This window comes from Oncorhynchus masou, chromosome 18 (assembly GCF_036934945.1).
Source record: "Oncorhynchus masou masou isolate Uvic2021 chromosome 18, UVic_Omas_1.1, whole genome shotgun sequence".
In the NCBI taxonomy this organism is placed as follows: Eukaryota; Metazoa; Chordata; class Actinopteri; order Salmoniformes; family Salmonidae; genus Oncorhynchus; species Oncorhynchus masou.
Window position 1 is genome coordinate 29,874,873 of NC_088229.1, and position 25,838 is coordinate 29,900,710.

Here is a 25,838-nt window from a genome sequence, read left to right on the forward strand (position 1 = left end):
GAGTGATGGAGTGCTGCATCAGATGATCTGACCTACGCAATCCCCAGACCTCAACCCAATTGAGATAGTTTAGAAGGAGTTGGACTGCAGAGTCAATCAATCAATCAATCAATCAAATGTATTTATATATAAAGCCCTTTTTATATCTGCCGACGTCACAAAGTACTGTACAGAAACCCAGCCTAAAACCCCAAACAGCAAGCAATGCAGATGTGGAAGCACAGTGGCAAGGAAAACCCCCTGAGAAAGGCAGGAACCTAGGATGAAACCTAGAGAGGAACCAGGCCCTGAGGGGTGGCCAATCCTCTTCTGGCTGTGCCGGGTGGAGATTATAACAGTACATGGCCAAGATGTTCAAATGTTCATAGATGACCAGTAGGGTCAAATAATAATAATCACAGTGGTTGTAGAGGGTGCAACAGGTCAGCACCTCAGGAGTAAATGTCAGTTGGCTTTTCATAGCCGAGTGAAGGAAAAGCAGCAAACAAGTGCTCAGCATATATGGGAACTCCATCAAGACTGTTTGAAAAGCATTCCTCATGAAGCTGGTTGAGAGAATGCCGAGAGTGCAATGGTGTCATCAAGGAAAAGGGTGGCTGCATTGAATAATAAAATATTTTGATTTGTTTAAATGTTTTTTGGTTACTACATTATTCCATATGTGCTATTTCATAGATTTGATGTCTTCACTATTATTCTACAATGTAGAACATAGTACAATATTAGGAAAAACCCTTGAATACGTAGGTGTGTCCAAGCTTTTGACTGGTACTGTGTATATATATACTAAGAGAGTGTACCAAAACACTCAAGTGCGGACAAACACCTACTGCAGTTGCTCCTATGGTTTCAGAAATATACCTACTATACATCTCTTATGCCTGTCATTTTCTGCCCATGGAAGCCTATGCCATTCCAGAGAGAAGACCGAGCCTTCTGGTACCCTCTGGTGTTCAGTCAGAGGTACGGCTGCTGAAAGGAGAGGAGCTGGTGCTAGAGTGTATAGCAGAGGGATTGTAAGTGGAGTCTAATTATTTCTCAAATTAGTATGAAGAATATTTATTCATAACTTCAGTGACTGGATGAACATGTTGTATTACATTTTATAGAATAATGTGTGTGTCATTTTTCACTAATCATATCTCGTTTTCTCTCATCTTGTTACTCAGTCCAACTCCTGTGATTGAATGGACAAAAAGGACAGAGAAGCTACCGAAACGGGCAAATCTAAAAAACTATGGGAAACGTTTAACCATTAATAACATTGAAGAGGAGGATGATGGGAAGTACACGTGTGAGGCGAGGAACTCTGTCGGAGACACAGTCCACTACTTCAACGTCATGGTGGAGGGTAAGTAGACTGAGGCAGGTTATACTTTCAGTGTGTCCCCCACAAAAAAGTTTGTTGTCCCCTTTACAATGTCCAAGTGAAGCCTTTGCCCTTCTTTATACAGTGTACGTTTAACAGTTTAATACCTTTTTAAAACCTCTCTTGTGCTGTTGTGTTCACTTACAGCAGCTACATTGTCAAAGGAAAACATTGATTTCTTATTAGAGCCTAAAGCATTCTAGAAGGGGTCATTTATCATCTTTCCAATGATGGACAAATCTCCAGGTGACCGTCTTTGTTAGATACAAAGGATTATGGTTGCCATTACATAGGTTGTGCTCCCCTGCTCAGACATTAGATGAATCAACCAATGGCTGCATGCCACGTCATGGATTGTGCCGCCAGGTACCAGAATGCTATAACGTATGGTTTAGTTAGCTGATACATAAAAAATACCTTTCCAGGAGTTGTAAGATGTGGCATGGGTCAGCAACGTCTGAGCAGGGGAACACAACCCTAGACTGACTAAGACTCTCTTTACAGTGCATTAGGAACGTATTTAGACACCTTAACTTTTTCCACATTTTGTTTCATTACAGCCTTATTCTAAAATGGATTAAATTGTTTTTTTCCCACTCATCAATACACACAATACCTCATAATGACAAAGTAAAAACAGGATTTTACATTTTTCTTCAAATGTATATAAAAAATAAAAAAAATAATACATTTCTGTAAGTATTCTGACCCTTTACTCAGTACTTTGTTTAAACACCTTTGGCAGCGATTACAGCCTCGAGTCTTCTTGGGTATGATGCTTCAAGCTTGACACATCTGTGTTTAGGGAATTTCTCACATTCTTTCCTGCAGATCCTCTCAATCTCTGTCAGGTTGGATGGGGAGTGTCGCTATACAGCTATTTTCAGGTCTCTCCAGAGATGATTGATGGGGTTCAAGTCCGGGCTCTGGCTGGGCCACTCAAGGACATGAAGTGAATTGCTTACTTACAAGCCCTTAAACAAAAATGCAGTTTAAGAAAATACAACATAAAAGTAAGAGATAAGAATATCAAATCATTAAAGAGCAGCTGTCATGGCTGTTGAAAGGAGAGGACCAAGGTGCAGCGTGTTGAGCGTAAATTTTAATTTATTAATCAAAATGACGCCAAACAAAACAAATAACACTACAAAAACAAACTGTGAAGCTCAAAGGCTATGTGCCCTAAACAAAGTCAACTTCCCACAAAGAAAGGAGGGAAAATGGGCTACTTAAGTATGGTTCCCAAACAGAGACAACGGTAGACAGCTGTCCCTGATTGAGAACCATACCAGCCAAAACATAGAAATACAAAAATCATAGATAACAAAACATAGAATGCCAACCCCAAATCACACCCTGACCTAACCAAATAGAGACATAAAAAGGCTCTCTAAGGTCAGAGTGTGACAGTACCACCCCCCACCCCAAAGGTGCGGATTCCGGCCGCAAAACCTGAACATATAGGGGAGGGTCTGGGTGGGCATCTATCCGCGGTGGCGGCTCAGGTGCGGGAAGCAGACCCCGCTCCACCTCTGGCTCACCCCGCTTTGGTGACGCCTTTGGTGTGGGGAACCTCGCCGCCGCCCCCGGACTGGGCACCCTCGTTGCTGCGGGCCCCGGACTGAGCACCCTCGTTGCTGTATGCACCGGTCTGGGCACCCTCGTCACTGCGAGCCCCGGACTGGGCACCCTCGTCGCTGCGGGCCCCATACTGGGCACCCTCGTCGCTGCGGGCCCCGGACTGGGAACCCTCGTCGCTGCGGGCCCTGGACTGGGCACCCTCGTCACTGCGGGCTCCGGACTGGAGGCTGTCACTGGGGGCTCCGTGCCATGGATCATCACTGGAGGCTTCTTGCCATGGATCATCACTGGAGGGAGGAGACATAGGAAGATTAGTTCTGGGCGCAGGCACAGGACTCACCAGGCTGGAGAGACATACAGGACGTCCTAGGCAGAGGACTGTGCAGACGCACTGGAGACACATTGCGCAGAGCCGGCGCAGCAGTAAATAACAATATTGGGGCTATATACAGGGTGTACCGGTACAGAGTCAATGTCAATATGCGGGTGCACCATTGACGAGGTAATTGAGGTAATATGTACAGTTGAAGTCGGAAGTTTACATACACTTAGGTTATAGTCATTAAATCTCGTTTTTCAACCACTCCACAAATTTCTTGTTAACGAACTATAGCTTTGGCAAGTTGGTTAGAACATCTACTTTGTGCATGACACAAGTCATTTTTCCAGACGTTTCAGAAGTTTACATACACTAAGTTGACTGTGCCTTTAAACAGTTCGGAATATTCCAGAAAATTCTGTGATGGCTTTAGAAGCTTCTGATAGGCTAATTGACAATTTGAGTCAATTGGAGTTGTACCTGTGGATGTATTTCAAGGCCTACCTTCAAACTCAGTGCCTCTTTGCTTGACATCATGGGAAAATCAAAAGCAATCAGTCAAGTTCTCAGAAACAAATTGTAGACCTCCACAAGTCTGGTTCATCCTTGGGAGCAATTTCCAAATGCCTGAAGGTACCATATTCATCTGTATAAACAATACTATGCAAGTATGAACACCATGGGACCATGCAGCCGTCATACCGCTCAGAACAACGGCAAAGGACCTTATGAAGATGCTGGAGGAAACAGGTACAAAGTATCTATATAAACAGTAAATCGAGTCCTACATCAACGTTACCTGAAAGGCTGTTCAGCAAGGAAGAAACCACTTCTACAACTGCACATGGGGACAAAGATCGTACTTTTTGGAGAATTGTCCTCTGGTCTGATGAAACCAAAATACACTACTCAAAAAAATAAAGGGAACACTAAAATAACACATCCTAGATCTGAATGAATGAAATATTCTTATTAAATACTTTTTTCTTTACATAGTTGAATGTGCTGACAACAAAATCTATGATCAATGGAAATCAAATTTTTCAACCCATGGAGGTCTGGATTTGGAGTCACACTCAAAATTAAAGTGGAAAACCACACTAAAGTCTGATCCAACTTTGATGTAATGTCCTTAAAACAAGTCAAAATCAGGCTCAGTAGTGGTGTGTGTGGCCTCCACGTGCCTGTATGACCTCCCTACAACGCCTGGGCATGCTCCTGATGAGGTGGCGGATGGTCTCCTGAGGGATCTCCTCCCAGACCTGGACTAAAGCATCCGCCAACTCCTGGACAGTCTGTGGTGCTACGTGGCGTTGGTGGATGGAACGAGACATGATGTCTCAGATGTGCTCAATTGGATTCAGGTCTTGGGAACGGGCGGGCCAGTCCATAGCATCAATGCCTTCCTCTTGCAGGAACTGCTGACACACTCCAGCCACATGAGGTCTAGCAATGTCTTGAATTAGGAGGAACCCAGGGCCAACCGCAACAGCATATGGTCTCACAAGGGGTCTGAGGATCTCATTTCGGTACCTAATGGCAGTCAAGCTACCTCTGGCGAGCACATGGAGGGCTGTGCGGCCCCCCAAAGAAATGCCACCCCACACCATGACTGACCCACCACCAAACCGGTCATGCTGGAGGATGTTGCAGGCAGCAGAATGTTCTCCACGGCATCTCCAGACTGTCACGTCTGTCACGTGCTCAGTGTGAACCTGCTTTCATCTGTGAAGAGCACAGGGCGCCAGTGACGAATTTGCCAATCTTGGTGTTCTCTGGCAAATGAAAAACGTCCTGCATGGTGTTGGGCTGTAAGCACAACCCCCACCTGTGGACATCGGGCCCTTATACCACCCTCATGGAGTCTGTTTCTGACTGTTTGAGCAGACACATGCACATTTGTGGCCTGCTGGATGTCATTTTGCAGGGCTCTGGCAGTGCTCCTCCTGCTACTCCTTGCACAAAGGCGGAGGTAGCGGTCCTGCTGCTGGGTTGTTGCCCTCCTACGGCCTCCTCCACGTCTCCTAATGTATAGGCCTGTCTCCTGGTAGCTCATCCGTGCTCAGGACACTACGCTGACAGACACAGCAAACCTTCTTGCCAAAGCTCGCATTGATGTGTCATCCTGGATGAGCTGCACTACCTGAGCCACTTGTGTGGGTTGTAGACTCTGTCTCATGCTACCACTATAGTGAAAGCACCGCCAGCATTCAAAAGTGACCAAAACATCAGCCAGGGAGCATAGGACCTGAGAAGTGGTCTGTGGTCTCCACCTACAGAACCACTCCTTTATTGGGGGTGTCTTGCTAATTGCCTATAATTTCCACGGGTTGTCTATTCCATTTGAACAACAGCATGTGAAATTTATTGTCAATCAGTGTTGCTTCCTTAGTGGACAGTTTGATTTCACAGAAGTGTGATTGACTTGGAGTTACATTGTGTTGTTTAAGTGTTCCCTTTATTTTTTTGAGCAGTGTACAACTGTTTGGCCATAATGACCATTGTTATGTTTGGAGGTAAAAGGGTAGGCTTGCAAGCCGAAGAACACCATCCCAACCGTGAAGCTGTGAGGCCAAAATTCACCAAACTTATTGTGTGTGTGTGTGTGTGTGTGTGTGTGTGTGTGTGTGTGTGTGTAAGTAAGAGCGTGAGTAAAGAAATAAAACAACAGAAAAAAAGAGTAGCATGGCTATATACAGACACCTGTTAGTCAGGCTTATTGAGGTAGTGTGTACATGTTGGTATCGTTAAAGTGACTATACATATATGATGAACAGAGAGTTAGCAGAAGCGTAAAAAGAGGGGTTTGCGGGTGGTGGGACACAATGCAGATAGCACGGTTAGCCAATGTGTGGGAGCACTGGTTGGTCGGGCCAATTTAGGTAGTATGTACATGAATGTATATTTAAAGTGACTATGCATATAAGATAAACAGAGAGTAGCCTACAAGAGGGGTTTGCAAATAGTCCGGGTAACCATTTGGTTACCTGTTCAGGAGTCTTATGGCTTGGGGGTAAAAACTGTTGAAAAGCCTTTTTTGTCCTAGACTTGGCACTCCGGTACCGCTTGCCATGCGGTAGTAGAGAGAACAGTCTATGACTGGGGTGGCTGGGGTCTTTGACAATTTGTAAGGCCTTCCTCTGACACCGCCTGGTGTAGAGATCCTGGATGGCAGGCAGCTTTGCCCCAGTGATGTACTGGGCCGTACGCACTACCCACTGAAGTGACTTGCGGTGGAGGCTGAGCAAGTGCCGTACCAGGCAGTGATGCTCTCGATGTTGCAGCTGTAAAACCTTTTGAGGATCTCAGGACCCATGCTAAATCTTTTTAGTTTTCTGAGGGGGAATATGCTTTCTCGTGCCCTCTTCATGACTGTCTTGGTGTGTTTGGACCAACCTAGTTTGTTGTTGATGTGGACACTATGGAATTTGAAGCTCTCAACCTGCTCCACTACAGCCCCTTCGATGAGAATGGGGATGTGCCCTGTGCTCCTTTTCCTGTAGTCCCCAATCATCTCCTTAGTCTTGGTTACGTTGAGGGAGAGGTTGTTATTCTGGCACTACCTGGCCAGGTCTCTGACCTCCTCCCTATAGACTGTCTCGTCGTTGTCGGTGATCAGGCATACCACCGTTGAGTCGTCAACAAACTTAATGATGGTGTTGGAGTCTTGCCTGGCCATGCAGTCATGGGTGAACAGGGAGTACAGGAGAGGACTGAGCATGCACCGCTGGTGAGCTCCAGTGTTGAGGATCAGCGTGGCAGATGTGTTGCTACCTACCCTCACCACCTGGGGGCGGCCTGTCAGGAAGTCCAGGATCCAGTTGCAGAGGGAGATGTTTAGTCCCAGGATCCTTAGCTTGGTGATGAGCTTTGAGGGTGCTAGGCTGTAGAACGCTGAATTGTAGTCAATGAACAGCATTTTCACATAGGTGTTCCTTTTGTCCAGGTGGGAAAGGGCAGTGTGGAGTGCAATAGAGATTGCATCATCTGTGGATCTGTTTGGGTGGTATGCACATTGGAGCGGGTGTAGGGTTTCTGGGATAATGGTGTTGATGTGAGCCATTACCAGCCTTTCAAAGCACTTCATGGCTACCGAAGTGAGTGCTACGGGTCTGTAGTCATTTAGGCAGGTTGCCTTTGTGTTCTTGGGCCCAGGGACTATGGTGGTCTGCTTGAAGCATGTTGGTATTACAAACTCAATCAGGGACATGTTGAAAATGTCAGTGAAGACACCTGCCAGTTGGTCAGCACATGCCCGGAGCACACGTTCTGGTTATCCGTCTGGCCCCGCAGCCAGTATGTTAACCTGTTTAAAGGTCTTACTCACGTCGGCTACGGAGAGCGTGATCACACAGTTGTCCGGAACAGCTAATGCTCTCATGCATGCCTCAGTGTTGCTTGCCTCGAAGCGATCATATAAGTCATTTAGCTCGTCTGGTAGGCTCGTGTCACTGGTCAGCTCGCGGCTGTGCTTCCCTTTCCTTGTGCTTCCCTTTGTAGTCTGTAATAGTTTGCAAGCCCTGCCACATCCGACGAGCGTTGGAGCCGGTGTAGTATGATTCAATCTTAGCCCTGTATTGACGCTTTGCCTGTTTGACGGTTCGTAGCGTGATTTCTTGTAAGCTTCTGGGTTAGAGTCTCGCACCTTGAAAGCGGCAGCTCTACCCTTTAGCTCAGTGTGAATGTTGCCTGTAATCCATGCCTTCTGGTTGGGGTGTGTACGTACAGTCACTGTGGGGACGAAGTCCTCAATGCACTTATTGATGAAGCCAGTGACTGATGTGGTGTATTCCTCAATGTCATCGGATGAATTCCGGAACATGTTCCAGTCTGTGATAGCAAAGCAGTCCTGTAGTTTAGCATCTGCTTCATCTGACCATCTTTTTATAGACCGAGTCACTGGTGCTTGCTGCTTTAATTTTTGCTTGTAAGCAGGAATCAGGAGGATAAAGTTGTGGTTGGATTTACCAAATGGAGGGTGAGGGAGAGCTTTGAACGCGCCTCTGTGTGTGGAGTACAGCTGATCTAGAGTAGAACTGATCTAAAGTTACCCTGCATTAAAGTCTCCGACCACTAGGAGCTCCGCCTCTGGGTGAGTGGATTCCTGTTTGTTTATTTCCTTATACAGCTGTCTGAGTGCGGTCTTAGTGCCAGCATCTGTCTGTGGTGGTAAATAAACAGCCACGAAAAGTATAGCTGAGAACTCTCTAGGCAAGTAGTGTAGCCTGCAGTTTATCACAATATACTCTACTTCAGGCGAGCAAAATCTAGAGACTTCCTTAGATTTCATGCACCAGCTGTTGTTTACAAACATGCACAGACCGCCACCCCTCGTCTTACCACCAGACCGTCACCCCTCGTGTGTTGTTCTATCTTGCCGGTGCAGCGTGTATCCTGCTAGCTGAATATCCATGTCATCATTCAGCCACGATTTCGTGAAGCATAGGATATTACAGTTTTTGAAGTCCCGTTGGTAGGATATTCGTGATCTTACCTTGTCTAGTTTATTGTCCAATGATTACACGTTGGCGAGTAATATTGACGGTAACGGCAGCTTTCCTAGTTGTCTTCTGCGGGTCCAGACGAGGCATCTGGCTCTTCGTTCTCTGCGTCTCTTCCTTTTGCAAATAATTGGGATGTCTGCCCTGTGGGGTGTTTGGAGAATATCGTGTGAGTCCTGCTTGCTGCTGTTGTTGTTGTTGTTGTTGAAGAAATCTTAGTCTAATCCAAGGTGAGTGATCGCTGTTCTGATATCCAGAAGCTCTTTTCTTCCGTAAGATACTGTTGCAGAAACATTATGTACAAAATCATTTACAATTATCTCGACAAAATTGGTTTGGAGACCGTAAAACGGCGGCCATCTCCTCTGTTTCCATCCTCTGTGTTCCCATATAAGAGCAACGTCAACTAACCAACATTGCGACCAGGAATACGACTTTCCCAAAGCGGAACCTCTGTTCGGACCACCACCCAGGACAATGGATCTGATCCCAGTAGGCGACCCAAAACAACGGCGCCACAGAAGGGGCACATGGAGCGATCTTCTGTTTAGGCTCCATAGACGGACTCACCGCTCCTGAGTATACTTCTCTCCAATGTCCAGTCACTTGACAAGAAGGTAGATGAAAATCGAGCAAGAGTTGCTTTCCAGAGAGACATCAGAGATTGTAAAATTCTCTGTTTCATGGAAACATGGCTCTCTCGGGATATGTTACATTTACATTACATTTAAGTCATTTAGCAGACGCTCTTATCCAGAGCGACTTACAAATTGGTGAATTCACCTTCTGACATCCAGTGGAACAGCCACTTTACAATAGTGCATCTAAATCATTTAAGGGGGGGGGGGGTGAGAAGGATTACTTTATCAGAGTCGGTACAGCCACCCGGTTTCTTCACGCTTCGCGCCGACAGAACCAGAAACATCTCTCTGGTAAGAAGAAGGGTGTGGGCGTATGCCTTATGATTAACGACTCGTCGTGTAATCATAACAACATACAGCAACATAAAAGTCATTTTGTTCACCTGACCTAGAATTCCTTTACAATCAAATGCCTACCACATTATCTAACAAGAGAATTCTCTTAGATTATAATCACAGCCGGTATATCCCCCCCAAGCAGATACCTCGACGGCCCTGAAATAACCTTCACTGGACTCTATGTAAACTGGAAACCATATACTCTGAGGTTGCATTTATTGTAGCTGGAGATTTTAACAAAGCTAATCTGAAAACAAGGCTCCCTACATTTTGTCAGCATATCGAATGTGCGACTCGAGCTGGCAGCATTCTGGATCATTGCTACTCTAACTTCCACGTCGCATACAAAGGCCTCCCCCACCCTCCTTTCGGCAATCTGACCACCACTCCATTTTGTTGCTCCCATCCTCTAGACAGAAACTGAAACAGGAAACGCCCGTTGTCAGGTCTGTTCAAGGCTGGTCTGACCAATCGGATTCCACGCTTCAAGATTGCTTCAATCACGTGGACTGCGATATGTTCCGCATAGCCTCAGACAACAACATTGATGTATACACCGACTCGGTGAGCGAGTTTATTAGCAAGTCCATTGGTGATGTTATACCCACGGTGATGGCAGCATTCATGCAAAACTGAAAATGCGAACCACTGCTTTTAATCATGGTAAGGCGACCGGAAACATGATCGAATACAAACAGTGCTGCTATTTCCTCCGCAAAGCAATCAAACAAGCTAAGTGTCAGTATAGAGACAAAGTAGATTCGCAATTCACCTGCTCAAACACAAGATGTATGTGGCAGGGTCTACAGTCAATCACGGATTACTAAAAGAAAACCAGCCCCATCGCAGGCACTGACGTCTTGCTGCCAGACAAATTAAACAACTTCTTTGCCAGCTTTGAGGACAATACAGTGCCACTGACACCAAAACCTGTAGGCTCTCCATCACCGTAGCCAATGTGAGTAAAACATTTAAACTTGTTAACCCTCGCAAGGTTGCTGGCCCAGACGGCATCCCTAGCCGCATCCTCAGAGCATGCGCAGACCAGCTGGCTGGTGTGTTTACGGACATATTCAATCAATCCCTATCCCAGTCTGCTGTGCCCACATGCTTCAAGAGGGCCACCATTGTTTCTGTCCCCAAGAAAGCTAAGGTAACTGAGCTAAACGACAATCGCCCCGTAGCACTCACTTCTGTCATCATGAAGTGCTTTGAGAGACTAGTCAAGGATCATATCACCTCCACTCTACCTGATATCCTAGACCCACTCCAATTTTTCAACCGCCCCAATAGGTCCACAGATGACGCAACCGCAATCACACTGCCCTATCCCATCTGGACAAGAGGATTACCTATGTAAGAATGCTTTTCATTGACTATAGCTCAGCATTTAACACCATAGTACCCTCCAAACGTGTCATTAAGCTCGAAACCCTGGGACTCGACCCCACCCTGTGCAACTGGGCCCTGGACTTTGTGACGGGCCGCCCCCCAAGTGGTGAGGGTAGGAAACAACTTCACTGATCCTCAACACTGGGGCCCCACAAGGGTGCGTTCTCAGCCCTCTCCTGTACTCCCTGTTCACCCATGACTGCGTGGCCATGCACGCCTCCAACTCAATCATCAAGTTTGCAGATGACACTACAGTGGTAGGCTTGGTTACCAACAACTACGAGACAGACTACAGGGAGGAGATGAGGGCTCTCGGAGTGTGGTGTCAGGAAAATATCACCACACTCAACGTCAACAAAACAAAGGAGATAATCGTAGACTTCAGAAAATAGCAGAGGGAGCACCCCCCTATCCACATCGACGGGACAGTAGTGGAGAAGGTGGAAAGTTTTTTTAAATTCCTCGGCGTACACATCACAGACAAACTGAAATGGTCCACCCACATAGACAGCATGGTGACGAAGGCGCAATTCGGCTCTTTAACCTCAGGAGGCTGAAGAAATGGGGCTTGTCACCTAAAACACTCACAAACTTTTACAGATGCACAATTGAGATCATCCTGTCGGGCTGTATCATCGCCTGATACGGCAACTGCACCACCCACAACCACAAGGCTCTCCAGAGGGTAGTGGGGTCTGCACAACACATCACTGGGGGAAAACTACCTGCCCTCCAGGACACCATCACAGGAAGGCCAAGAAGATCATCAAGGAAAAACACCCACCTGAGCCACTGCCTGTTCACCCCGCTATCATCCAGAAGGCGAGGTCAGTCCAGGTTTATCAAAGCTGGGACCGAGAGACTGAAAAACAGCTTCTATCTCAAGGCCATCAGACCTTTTAAACAGCCATCAGTAACATTGAGTGGCTGCTGCTGACTCAAATCTCTAGCCACTTTAATAATTGGATGGTATAAATGTATCACTAGTCACTTTAAACAATGACACTTATAATGATTATGTACCCTACATTACTCATCTCACATGTATATACTGTACTCTATACCATTTACTGCATCTTGCCTATGCCGCACGGCCATCGCTCATCCATCTATTTGTATGTACATATTCTTATTTATCCTTTTACACTTGTGTGTATAAGGTAGTTGTTGTGAAACTGTTAGATTACTTTGTAGATATTACTGCACTGTCGGAACTAGAAGCACAAGCATTTCGCTACACTCACATTAACATATGCTAACCATGTGTATGTGACCAATAAAATTATATTTGATTTAGAGACTTGTCCCGAAATGTTGTCTTGGCTGTGTGTTCAGGGTCGTTGGATGGTGAACCTTCGCCCAAGTCAGGTCCTGAGCGCTCTGGAGCAGATCTCTCTCTGTACTTTGCTATGTTTATCTTTCCCTCGATCCTGACTAGTCTCCCAGGCCTGCCGCAGCATGATGCTGCTACCAGCATGCTTCACCATAGGGATGGTGACCAGTGTCCTCCAGATGTGACCCTTGACATTTAGGCCAAAGAGTTCAATCTTGGTTATAGAGCAGAGAATCTTGTTTGTCATGGTCAGTGTCCTTTAGGTGTCTTTTGGCAAACTCCAGGTGGGCTGTCATGTGCCTTGTACTGAGGAGTGGCTTCCCATCTGGCCACTGTACCATAAAGGCCTGATTGTTGGAGTGCTGCAGAGATGGCTGTCCTTCTGGAAGGTTCTCCCATCTCCACAGAGGAAATCTGGAGCTCTGTCAGTGACCATCGGGTTCTTGGTCACCTCCTTGACCAAGGCCCTTCTCCCCCGATTGCTCAGTTTGGCAGGGCGGCCAGTTCGAGGAAGAGTCTTGGTGATTCCAAACTTCTTCCATTTAAGAATGATGGAGGCCACTGTGTTCTTGGGGACCTTCAATGCTGCATGCAATTTTTGGTACCCTTCCCCAGATCTGTGCCTTGACACAATCCTGTCTAGGAGCTGTACGGACAATGCCTTCGACCTCATGGTGTGGTTTTTACTCTGACATGCACTGTAAACTGTGGGACCTTATATGGACAGGTGTGTGCCTTTCCAAATCATATCCAATCAATTGAATTTACCACAGGAGGACTCCAAGTTCAACCCCAAGCTCAATTTTGAGTCTCATAGCAAAGGGTCAGTAATATTATGTAAATAAGGTATCTGTTTTTGTATAAATCTGCAAACAATTCTAAAAACTTGTTTTCACTTTGTTATTATGGGGTATTGTGTGAAGATTGATGTGAAACATTTTTTAGTCCCTTTTAGAATAAGACTGTAATGTAGCAAAATGTTGAAAAGTTCAAGGGGCCTGAATACTTTCTGAATGCACTGTATGTCTCACAGAGCCACCAAGATGGCAGCCGGAGCCACCCAAGGGCCAGTTGGCTGTTGTTGGCTCTGACGTGCACATCAAGTGCTCTGCCTCGGGAAAGCCACGGCCGGTTATCTCATGGAGGAAGAACGGACAGCCTCTGGACGGTGAGTGAGATGACCTCTAACATATGAAACCTGACCTCTGTCCTTGCCGGTTATTCAGTGCCCAGTCCACCCACTTCACTTGACTATATAGGATACAATATTATCTTTGTAGTTTTGTGTAATACAATAGTCATTCCACTGTGTTGCATTTGGTCCAGTTGTTGTTCAGCATCCTATAAATCAAATCACATTGATTTTGTTCACATGCGCTGAGTACAACAGATGTAGACTTTACTGTGAAATGCTTACATACGAGCCCTTTCCCAACAATGCAGTTAAAAAGTAAGAAAATTAAAATAGATAAAATAAAATAGTAACCCAATAAAATAACAATAATCAGGCAATATACAGGCCAGATACAAAGACTGCCAGTACTATAGAATCTGCATTCGTGTTTGGTTTTAAGCATTTCTTTCTGGTTCTTTCAGATGGCCCGTCATCGAACAGACAAGTGCTTGATGATACCCTAGTGTTGCACAGGGCCAGGCCTGAGGACAGTGCCGTCTACCAGTGTGAAGTCTCCAACAGACATGGCACCATCCTGGCTAATGCTAACATCATGATCATAAGTCAGTACTGGACATTAGCACTTTGTGTGTGTGTGTGTATTTGTATTTATTAAAGAAGCAGCTACTCTTCCTGGGGTCCAGCAAAATTAAGGCAGTTTTTACAATTTTAAAACATTACAATACATTCACAGATTTCACAACACACTGTGTGCCCTCAGGCCCCTACTCCACCACATAACTACAGTACTAAATCCGCGTGTGTGTGTGACTGTATGCATGGGTCTGTGCCAATGTTTGTTGTTTCACAGTCCCCACTGTTCCATAAGGTGTTTTTTTCGGGTTTTTTAAAATCAAATTTTACTGATTGCATCAGTTACTTGATGTGGAATAGAGTTCCATGTCGTCAAGGCTCTATGTAGTACTGTGTGCCTCCCATGGTCTGTTCTGGACTTGGGGACTGTGAAGAGACCTCTTGTGGCATGTCTTGTGAGGTATGCATGGGTGTTCGAGCTGTGTGCCAGTAGTTTAGACAGACTGCTCGGTGCATTCAACATGTCTCATAAATAAACCTCTCATAAATTAAAGTAGTGATGAAGTCAATCTCTCCTCCACTTTCAGCCAGGAGAGATTGACGTGCATATTATTAATATTAGCTCTCTGTGTACATCCAAGGGCCAGCCGTGCTGCCCTGTTCTGAGCCAATTGCAATTTTCCTAAGTCCTTTTTTGTGGCACCTGACCACACGACTGAACAGTAGTCAAGGAGTGACAAAACTAGGGCCTGTAGGATCTGCCTTGTTGATAGTGTTGCTAAGAAGGCAGAGCATCGCTTTATTATAGACAGACTTCTCTCCATCTTAGCTACTACTGCATCAATATTTTTTGACAGTTTACAATCTAGTGTTACTCCAAGCAGTTTAGTCATCTCAACTTGCTCAGTTTCCACATTATTTATTACAATATTAAGTTGAGGTTTAGGGTTTAGTGAGTGTTTTGTTCCAAATACAATGCTTTTAGTTGTAGAAATTTTTAGGACTAACTTATTCCTTGCCACCCACTCTGAAACTAACTGCTGCTCTTTGTTGAGTGTTGCAGTCATTTCAGTCGCTGTAGTAGCTGATGTGTATAGTGTTGAGTCATCCGCATACATTGAAACTCTGGCTTTACTCAAAGTCTGTGGCATGTCATTAGTAATAATTTTAAAAAGCAAGGGGCCTAAACAGCTACCCTGGGGAATTCCGGATTCTAACTGGATTATATTTTATAGGCTTTCATTAAAGAACACCCTCTGTGTTCTGTTAAACAAGTAAATCTTTATTTATCCACATTATAGCAGGGGGTGTAAAGCCATAACACATGTGTTTTTCTAGCAGCAGGCTATGATCAATAATGTCAAAAGCTGCACTGAAGTCTAACAAGACAGCACCCACAATCATTTTATCATCAATTTCTCTCAGCCAATCATCAGTAATTTGTGTAAGTGCTGTGCTTGTTGAGTGTTCTTCCCTATAAGCATTCTGAAATTCTGTTGTTTGTTTACTGTAAAATAGCATTGTATCTGGTCAAACACAATTCTTTCCAGAAGTTTACTAAGGGTTGGTAACAGGCTGATTGGTCAGCTATTTGAGCTTGTAAAGGGGGCTTTACTATTCTTGTGCAGCAGAATGACTTTAGCTTCCCTCCAGGCCTGAGGGCACACGCTCTCTCGTCGGCTTAAATTGAAGATGTGGCAATTATCTCTGCTATTATCCTCAGTAATTTTCCATCTAGATTGTCAGATCATGGTGGCTTGTCATTGTTGATCGACAACAATATTTATTTGACCTCTTCCACACTGACTTTACGGAATTCAAAAGTACAATTCTTGTCTTTCATAATTTGGTCTGATATACTTGGATGTGTTGTGTCAGCATTTGTTGTTGAAAGTAGTTTGCAATATCAGTGGGCTTTGTGATGAATGAGCCATCTGATTCAATGAAGGAGCCGAGTTGTTTTTTTTCTCCAAAAATTTAATTTAAGGTGCCCCAAAGCTTTTTACTAACTTTGTTTCATAGTGTAGTTTATTTTTATTTAGTTTAGTCACATGATTTCTTAATTTGCAGTATGTTTGCCAATCCGCTGCTAGACTTAATTGCCATACCTTTTGCCTCATCCCTCTCAACCATACAATTTTCATCAATTCAAGGGGATTCAACACTTTTTTTCTTAATGGGTGCGTGCATATTAGTAACTGGAATAAGTAGTTTCATAAATGCTTTAAGTGCAGAGTCTGAGTCCTCATTACACACCACAGACCAGCAAATATTCTGGTCTTATTTTCAATGACGGTCTAGGAACAGTGGGTTAACTGCCTTGTTCAGGGGTAGAATGACAGATTTTTCCCTTGTCAGCTTGAGGATTTGATCTTGCAATCTTCCAGTTACTAGTCCAACACTCTAACCACTGGGCTATCTGCATCCTATGGATTTGGATACTGCTTTAAAGCAAATATCTTCAGCGTTAGTAAAACTGTGATCAATACATGTTGCTGATTTAATTCCTGTGCTGTTTGTGCCTACCCTGGTAGGTTGACTGACAACCTGATTCAGGTTGCAGGCACAGGTTACAGTTTTTTCCTGAGTGTGTGTGTGTGTGTGTGTGTGTGTGTGTGTGTGTGTGTGTGTGTGTGTGTGGCTATAGCACACAGCCCTGGTTCACCCAGAAGTCTGATAGGGAGTTTATGGATGTCATATCCATACAAATATATTATTAAACATTTATACAACGGGTGGTTTGGAATTCCCATTGTTAGAGCTTCTCCTGCCCATGATATGAGACAACATACATGTACACATGGCCACGTTCATATAAAGTGGCATCGTTTACGTCATTACCTAGCAACCTACTACCACTACTACTTTTACAATTTTAAGTCTTACCACCTGTAAGTCATCATGGATGATCTTAAAGTTACTTTTGATTTGTTTTATCCACTAACATTTGAAGAATGGTGCCAACGAGAAGAGGAGGAGGATATGAAAGAAATGAAGCAAGAAGAAGTGGACCAGCAACCTGAGACTAGCGTTAACGTTAGACATGCAGAAATCAGTAGCACTGCTATAGACGACATAGAAAAGGAGAGACATTGGGCAATGAAGTGCTTTCCGGAATGGCTGTCAGAAAAGGGGATAAACATCGATCTGGCAACTGTTTCAAAACAGGAGTTGGGTAATATTCTCTGGGGTTTAAACACCGCTAAGGTAAGAAGACCGATATGGAATCAGCAGCTTCGCTGAACTGCGGGAAGGCCTCAACCGCAACTTAAATGAGCCTCCATTGAGACGATCTTGGTGTCAGAGATACTGAGTTCCTAAACGCAAACAATGTCTTTGCTTGTATCATAAAACAGAGGAGAAAGGAGGGCAGGGACAGAACCAGACACCACCCAGCTACAGTGGCTTGTGAAAGTATTCAACCCCCTTGGCATTTTTCCTATTTTGTTGCCTTATAAACTGGAATTAAAATATATTTTTTGGGGGGGGTTGTATCATTTCATTTACACAACATGCCTACCACTTTGAAGATGCAAAATATTTTTTATTGTGAAACAAACAAGAAATTAGACAAAAAAACGGAAAACTTGAGCATGCATAACTATTCACCCCCCCAAAGTCAATACCTTGTAGAGCAGCCTTTTGCCGCAATTACAGCTGCAACTCTTGGGGTATGTCTCTGTAAGCTTGGCACATCTAGCCACTGAGATTTTTGCCCATTCTTCAAGGCACAATTGCTCCAGTTCCTTCAAGTTGGATGGGTTCCCCTGGTGTACAGCAATCTTTAAGTCATACCACAGATTCTCTATTGGATTGAGGTCTGAGCTTTGACTAGGCCATTCCAAGACATTTAAATGTTTCCCCTTAAAGCACTCGAGTGTTACTTTAGCAGTATGCTTTGGGTCATTGTTCTGCTGGAAGGTGAACCTCCGTCCCAGTCTCAAATCTCTGGAAGACTGAAACAGGTTTCCCTCAAGAATGTCCCTGTATTTAGCGCCATCCATCATTCCTTCAATTCTGACCAGTTTCCCATTCCCTGCCGATGAAAAACAGGGTGTTATCAGGGTGATGAAAGGTGTTGGGTTTGTGCCAGATATATTGTTTTCCTTCATGGCCAAAAAGCAAAATTTTAGTCTCATCTACGCAGAGTACTTTCTTCCATATGTTTGGGGAGTCTCCCACATGCTTTTTGGCGAATACCAAATATGTTTGCTTATTTTTTCCTTTAAACAATGGCTTTTTTCTGGCCACTCTTCTGTAAAGCCCAGCTTTGTGGAGTGTACAGCTTAAAGTAGTTCTATGGACAGATACTCCAATCTCCGCTGTGGAGCTTTGCAGCTCCTTCAGGGTTATCTTTAGTCTCTTTGTTACCTCTCTTAAGGGGCTTCATAGCAAAGGGGGTGAATTTCCTTCGTTGCCTCTTCGGCCAGAGTGCAACTGGAAAACAAACCACACCTTATTCAGTTATCATATGGGGCGTCAGGGTGGCGTAGTGGTTAGAGCATTGGACAAGTAACCAGAAGGTTGTAAGTTCAAACCCTTGAGCTGACAAGGTACAAATCTGTCGTTCTGCCCCTGAACAGGCATTTAACCCACTGTTCCTAGGCCATCATTGAAAATAAGTCATTCATTTCTACTACATATAATAATATGATTAAATTATGTCTTTACATTAATATATTTCCTTTATAAGTCCAAAAATGGATCTAACAACTACAGATTGCCCCTTTAAGTCTATCCAAAGTGTGTGAGTTTGAGCATGTGTCCACTAGGCCTATGGATGTAATTTTTTTTATCAGCATGAATTTAATTTGAGCATTAAAAGCCCCACTTTTATTCCATAGGCCGGGATCCGCACTATGCAGATGTTGCAAGCGTACATTTTTCACTAGCTGTCTGTCACGTTGTATAGTGATTGGAGACAGGCGCACGAATACGACATAGGGTCTTTCAATTTCACTACCCAAAAGCGTACGTCATGAACAAGTCCAAAACAAACACGTGTATATGTATATGTGTCTATATATACACGTGTGTGTGTGTACGTACATACATACATACATACATACATACATACATACATACATACATACACACATACATACACACATACATACATACACACATATACACAGTTGAAGTCAGAAGTTTACATACACTTATGTTGGAGTCAATTAAACTTGTTTTTCAACCACTCTACAAATTTCTTGTTTACAAACTATAGTTTTGGGAAGTTGGTTAGGACATCTACTTTGTGCATGACACAAGTAATTTTTCAAAAAATTGTTTCCAGACTTTCACTTATAATTCACGATCAAAGCTTATTGGTCAGATACACATACGTATCACAATTCCAGTGGGTCAGAAATTTACATACACTAAGTTGACTGTGCCTTTAAACAGCTTGGAAAATTCCATAAAACGATGTTATGGCTTTAGAAGCTTCTGATAGGCTAATTGACATAATTTGAGTCAATTAGATATGTACCTGTGGATGTATTTCAAGGACTACCTTCAAACTCAGTGCCTCTTTGCTTGACATCATGGGAAAATCAAAAGAAATCAACCAAGACCTCATAAAAAATGTTGTAGACCTTCACAAGTCTGGTTCATCCTTGGGAGCAATTTCCATACCCCTGAAGGTACCATGTTCATCTTTACAAACAATAGTGCTCACTTATAAACGCCATGGGACTACGCAGCCGTCATACCGCTCAGGAAGGCGGCTCGATCGGTCTCCTAGAGATGAACGTACATTGGTGCGAAAGGTGCAAATCAATCCCAGAAAATCAGCAAAGGACCTTGTGAAGGTGCTGGAGGAAACCGGTACAAAAGTATCTATATCCACAGTAAAACGAGTCCTATATCGACATAGCGTGAAAGGCCGCTCAGCAAGGAAGATGCCACTGCTCCAAAACCGCAATAACAAAGCCAGACTACGGTTTGCAACTGCACATGGGGACAAAGATCGCACTTTTTGGAGAAATGTCCTCTGGTCTGATGAAACAAAAATAGAACTGTTTGGCCATAATGACCATCTTTATGTTTGGAGGAAAAAGGGGGAGGCTTGCAAGCCGAAGAACACCATCCCAACCGAGAAGCACGGGGGTGGCAGCATCATGTTGTGGGGGTGCTTTGCTGCAGGAGGGACTGGTGAACTTCACAAAATAGATGGCAACAGGAGGAGGAAAACTATGTGCATATATTGAAGCAACATCTCAAGACATCAGTCAGGAAGTTAAAGCTTGGTCGCAAATGGGTCTTCCATATTGACAATGACCCCAAGGATATTTCCAAAGTTGTGACAAAATGGCTTAAGGGGAACAAGGTCAAGCTATTGGTGTGGCCATCACAAGCCCTGACCTCAATCCTATAGAACATTTGTGGGCAGAACGAGCAAGGAGGCCTACAAACCTGACTCAGTTACACCAGCTCTGTCAGGAGGAATTGGCCAACATTCACCCAACTTATTGTGGGAAGCTTGTGGAGGGCTACCTGAAACGTTTGACCCAAGTTAAACAATATAAAGGCAATGCTACCAAATACCAACCGCACCAGCATATGGTCTCACAAGGGGTCTGAGGATCTCATCTTGTTACCTAATGGCAGTCAGGCTACCTCTGGCGAGCACATGGAGGGCTGTGCGGCCCCCCAAAGAAATGCCACCCCAACACCATGACTGACCCACCGCCAAACCGGTAGAATGTTCTCCACGGCATCTCCAGACTGTCACGTCTGTCACGTGCTCAGTGTGAACCTGCTTTCATCTGTGAAGAGCACAGGGCGCCAGTGACGAATTTGCCAATCTTGGTGTTCTCTGGCAAATGCCAAACGTCCTGCACGGTGTTGAGCTGTAAGCACAACCCCCAACTGTGGACATCGGGCCCTCATACCACCCTCATGGAGTCTGTTTCTGACCGTTTGAGCAGACACATGCACATTTGTGGCCTGTTGGAGGTCATTTTGCAGGGCTCTGGCAGTGCTCCTCCTTGTACAAAGGCGGAGGTAGCGGTCCTGCTGCTGGGTTGTTGCCCTCCTACGGCCTCCTCCACGTCTCCTGATGTACTGGTCTGTCTCCTGGTAGCGCCTCCATGCTCTGGACACTACGCTGACAGACACAGCAAACCTTCTTGCCACAGCTCGCATTGATGTGCCGTCCTGGATGAGCTGCACTACCTGAGCCACTTGTGTGGGTTGTAGACTACGTCTTATGCTACCACTGGAGTGAAAGCACCAACAACATTCAAAAGTGACCAAAACATCAGCCAGGAAGCATAGGACCTGAGAAGTGGTCTGTGGTCCCCACCTGCAGAACCACTCCTTTATTGGGGGTGTCTTGCTAATTGCCTATAATTTCCACCTGTTGTCTATTCCATTTGCAAAACCTTTTAGGCGAAAATGTAAAAAAAGGGGCTAATCTTAAGAGAGAACTCGTGGCTTCGCCTCATGGCTATGACCACATCACAGCCATGATAAAAATGTTATAACACATGGCCTCATGTATTATTGCTTAATTTGACTAATGTTTGATGAATCTGACAGTGATTTCTCCGTAAGATGTACAGTATAATAGTGAGTGTGCTGGCATGTGGGAATGCATGCAAGTGTGTTTATTGTACTGTTGCAACCTCTGCTGGCCACAGAACACACACACAACCAGTCCTATCCGAGAAGCAGAGCAGCATAGCACAAACAGATCCTGGACGAGGCTATGCTTGGACATTCCAAGCTAACAATTACTTTCTCAAACTAGAACAGCTTACCTAAAACCACCCAAATTCTTCCTCATGATAGTATCACCAATAAACCAATCATTAACCTATACCATGGTTGATAGCTTTATGTTTTTGCTTCCCCCACAGATCTCCCACCTCAGATGCTGACTAAGGATTACCAGCAATATTCAGTAGTGCAAGGGAGGAACATCATCATGGACTGCAAAGTATTCAGCTCCCCTCCATCCACTGTTTCCTGGTGAGTTGAGCCACCAGCCTATTTCTCCTCCACTGCTGTTGTTGGTGAACACCTGTAGTGACTGGTATGGAAAGCACTGCAAAAGGTTATCTTCAATAATGAATGTATTTGCCATTACATTTTGACAATCACTTTTTGGTGTGCTGTTCATTTAATTTACTATGAACAAGGATTCAGCACGCATCCAGTTTTGAAGTCAAATTTGTGAGTGAGTGATTTGTTTTTTATTATTGTTTTTTATTGTTTATTATTTGGGTGGTGAACAATGCCCAAATCATCCTTAATTCTTTCTCTCCTGCTATTTATATATCATACATCACCCTATTCTTCATTTGTCCTCCATCTGGGCAGTTCTGTGACACTTTTCCTCCGTTCATCTCCTTATATTCTGATTATCTCTTTCACTAACATCACCCCTAATCCTTCTCTTTTGGTGTGTTTAGATAGGGAACACTCTCTTAGACCCATTGACATTGACCCATTCAAATTTCATATAGGACTCATGAGTTCCACTAACAAAATGAGGAAGAGTGCAAACCAACCCTACTGGAAGTTCCACACACAATTCCATTTGCAATTTTAACATGACATGTTAAATGACTAGATAAACTGTTTTCCAAAAGTGTAATGAATTTAGGAACTAAAATTTCACTTCAAACAGGCTTTTCAGGTGTCTTTGAAAGCAAAGACGGGTGGAATGCATTTACAACGTATTAGAATTGAATTTGTGTTGCAATGAAATGTTTTTGTGTAATTATTGTATATCCAAACGCAGTTTTAAAATGTACATGTCCAGGAGGAAAACAACAAATGGCAACTCTGAAATGATTGTCTTCTAGGAACAAGGATGCCACTACGGAATCTGTTGAGGGGGAACGATTCTCAGTTTTTAAGAATGGATCGCTGCAGATCAACCAGGCAGGGAAAGAAGACAGTGGGGAATATGTATGTTTCGCAACCAATTCGGAGGGAAAATCAGCCATCACAGCCTTGTTGGACGTCAAAGGTATTTCAGCACCTTAGACAGCATTGAATGGCTTATCATTAGCTTTTTTCATTTGCACTTTGAAGGAAACTGGGTTTAGGACAAATAATAAGGATGTTGGCTTTCAGCCATATTCCTTTTATTCATCTAGTCCTTTCAGATAAGTGGTGACAGGAAAGGTAGCAGGGAAAATATGGCATTCATTATCCTCCAGACATAGTTCAGTTCAGCCTGTGTAAAATGTCTGTAACTCTCTCTCACCGGACTTACATAGCTAGCATGAGACTTCAAATATGGCCCGCAAGACCTTCAAATGTAACTGAACATCAGAAGAGTTTAAGATCTTGTTTTATTCACCCGGTAAATGTATTTGTATGTTTCAGATCCCACCCAAATCGTGGAGCCGCCGCAGGACCTGCACATATTAAGTGGAACCACAGCCCAGCTTACATGCCAAGCAGAGTATGATATATCTCTTAGGAACGAGTTTCAAATAGTCTGGAGCAAGGATGGGGAAGAGATACCCCCATTCACAGAACAGTCCAGGTAAGATACCCTAATGGGATTGTTACCCCATTTTGTATTCATCACTATACTATTACAAGAGTGTAGGAAGTTGGATCACCTCACAAAGATTACGGAAATATTCATAGAAACCACCTATTAAGATTGACAGCTTTACCAATGATACAAGTGAATGTATTATGAGTCTCTCTTTATAAATGTGATTTTATTATTAGATATTTTCTGGATGATGGAATGCTTCAAATTATCAATGTAAACCAAAGCGACAAGGGAACATACACATGTACCGCCAGAACCAATCTAGACCAGGACACCGCCTCTGCACTTGTTACTGTACTGGGTAAGAAGCATCACCGCCAGTTTCAGTAATGCCATTGTACTACGTCCGTAGTGCTGAAGTGCACAATTCAGGCCCTGGAGGTCCGCAGTCCAGACGGTTTTGATTTATCTTTGGAACCTACGGTGCTTAATAGGGATCTTACTGATTGGCTGAAGAGTGCACCAAGAGTTCACCAAACGGAAGAATATAGACTGAAAGAGGGAAGGACTACCTGGACAAAAATGTATAATTTTAGTTTTCTTTTGCAAAACAAAACATTTGTTATTTTTTTTCCATTGCATGCCCCAATGAACATGTCCCAGGTGTCACAGGTAGTCATTCCCTAGTTACTATATAAGGCGGTCAAAGACGAAATGTAGCAGGAATGCGGTCCTCAAATGACTGAAACTGTGCACCCCACCATCATAATGTCATTACAATGTTGCTGTTATGTTGTTTCAGATGTCCCTGATGCGCCAGAGGATGTGAAGCTGTCTGAACAAAAGAGCTGGAGTGTCCGGTTGGCCTGGGTACCCGGTGACGACCACAACAGCTCTGCCACTGGTAGGCCTGGCTACCACAGTCAGCTGTCATCACCCTCAATCTTTTGCTATAGGAAGGAGGGATGTCCTCAAATGTACCTGTGGGACTAGAAAGAGAATATCAAATGTGGTCCCAGTTTCAGCATACTACAAACATATACTGAACAAAAATATAAATGCAACATGCAACAATTTCAAAGATTTTACTGAGTTACAGTTCATATAAGGAAATCAGTCAATTTAAATAAATAAATTAGGTCCTAATCTATGGATTTCACATACAGATATGCATCTGTTGGTCACGGATAAATAAAATAAAAAAGTTTGGTCGACACCAGTCAGTATCTGGTGTGACCACCATTTGCCTCATGCAGCGCGGCACATCTCTTTCACATAGAGTTGATCAGGCTGTTGATTGTGACCTAGGGAATTTTGTCCCACTCCTCTTCAATGGCTGTGCGAAGTTGCTGGATATTGGCGGGAACTGGAACACGCTGTTGTACACATCGATCCAGAGCATCCCAAACGTGCTCAGTGGGTGACATATCTGGGTATGCAGGCCATGGAAATGTTCCGCTTCCAGGAATTGTGTACAGATTCTTGCAACACATGGGTCTGTGCATTATCATGCAGGAACATGAGATGATGGCAACGGCAATGGATGAATGGCACAACAATGGGCCTCAGGATCTCATCACGGTATTTCTGTGCATTCAAATTACCATCGATAAAATGCAGTTGTGTTCGTTGTCCGTAGCTTGTGCCTGCCCATACCATAACCCCACCGTAACCATGGGGTAGTCTCTTCACAGCGTTGATATCAGCAAATCGATTGCCAACACGACACCATACATGTGATCGGCGGTTGTGAGGCCGGTTGGATGTACTGCCAAATTCTCTAAAACGACATTGGAGGCGGCTATGGTAGAGAAATTAGCATTCAATTCTCTGGCAACAGCTCTGTTGGATATTCCTGCAGTCAGCATGCCAATTGCAGGCTCCCTCACGTTTAACATCTGTGGCATTGTGTTGTGTGACAAAACTGCACATTTTCGAGTGGCCTTTTATTGTCCCCAGCACAAGGTGCACCTGTCTAATAATTATGCTGTTTAATCAGCTTCTTGATATACCATACCGGTCAGGTGGATGAATTATATTGGCAAACGAGAAATGCTCACTAACAGGGATGTAAACAAATTTTGTGCAAAACATTTGAGAGTAATTCACCTTTTGTGCGTATGTAAAATGTCTGGGATCTTTTATGTCAGTTAATGAAACATGGGACCAGCACTTTATATGTTTTGTGTTTT

The 25,838-nt window shown here is 44.1% G+C and overlaps 1 protein-coding gene across 5 annotated transcripts in view; it reads left to right on the plus strand.

Annotated features, from left to right (window-relative positions):
• LOC135504380 (neural cell adhesion molecule L1-like protein) overlaps positions 1–25,838 on the plus strand; it is a 146,663-nt gene that overhangs the window by 66,774 nt on the left and 54,051 nt on the right. For all 5 annotated transcript variants that reach the window (XM_064922929.1, XM_064922931.1, XM_064922930.1 and 2 more), the window contains exons 7-15: positions 905–1,016; positions 1,170–1,351; positions 13,509–13,643; positions 14,072–14,212; positions 22,046–22,157; positions 22,997–23,163; positions 23,526–23,688; positions 23,883–24,007; positions 24,449–24,550. In XM_064922929.1, the coding sequence (XP_064779001.1) occupies positions 905–1,016; positions 1,170–1,351; positions 13,509–13,643; positions 14,072–14,212; positions 22,046–22,157; positions 22,997–23,163; positions 23,526–23,688; positions 23,883–24,007; positions 24,449–24,550 (1,239 nt within the window). The remainder of the gene's footprint in view (positions 1–904; positions 1,017–1,169; positions 1,352–13,508; positions 13,644–14,071; positions 14,213–22,045; positions 22,158–22,996; positions 23,164–23,525; positions 23,689–23,882; positions 24,008–24,448; positions 24,551–25,838) is intronic.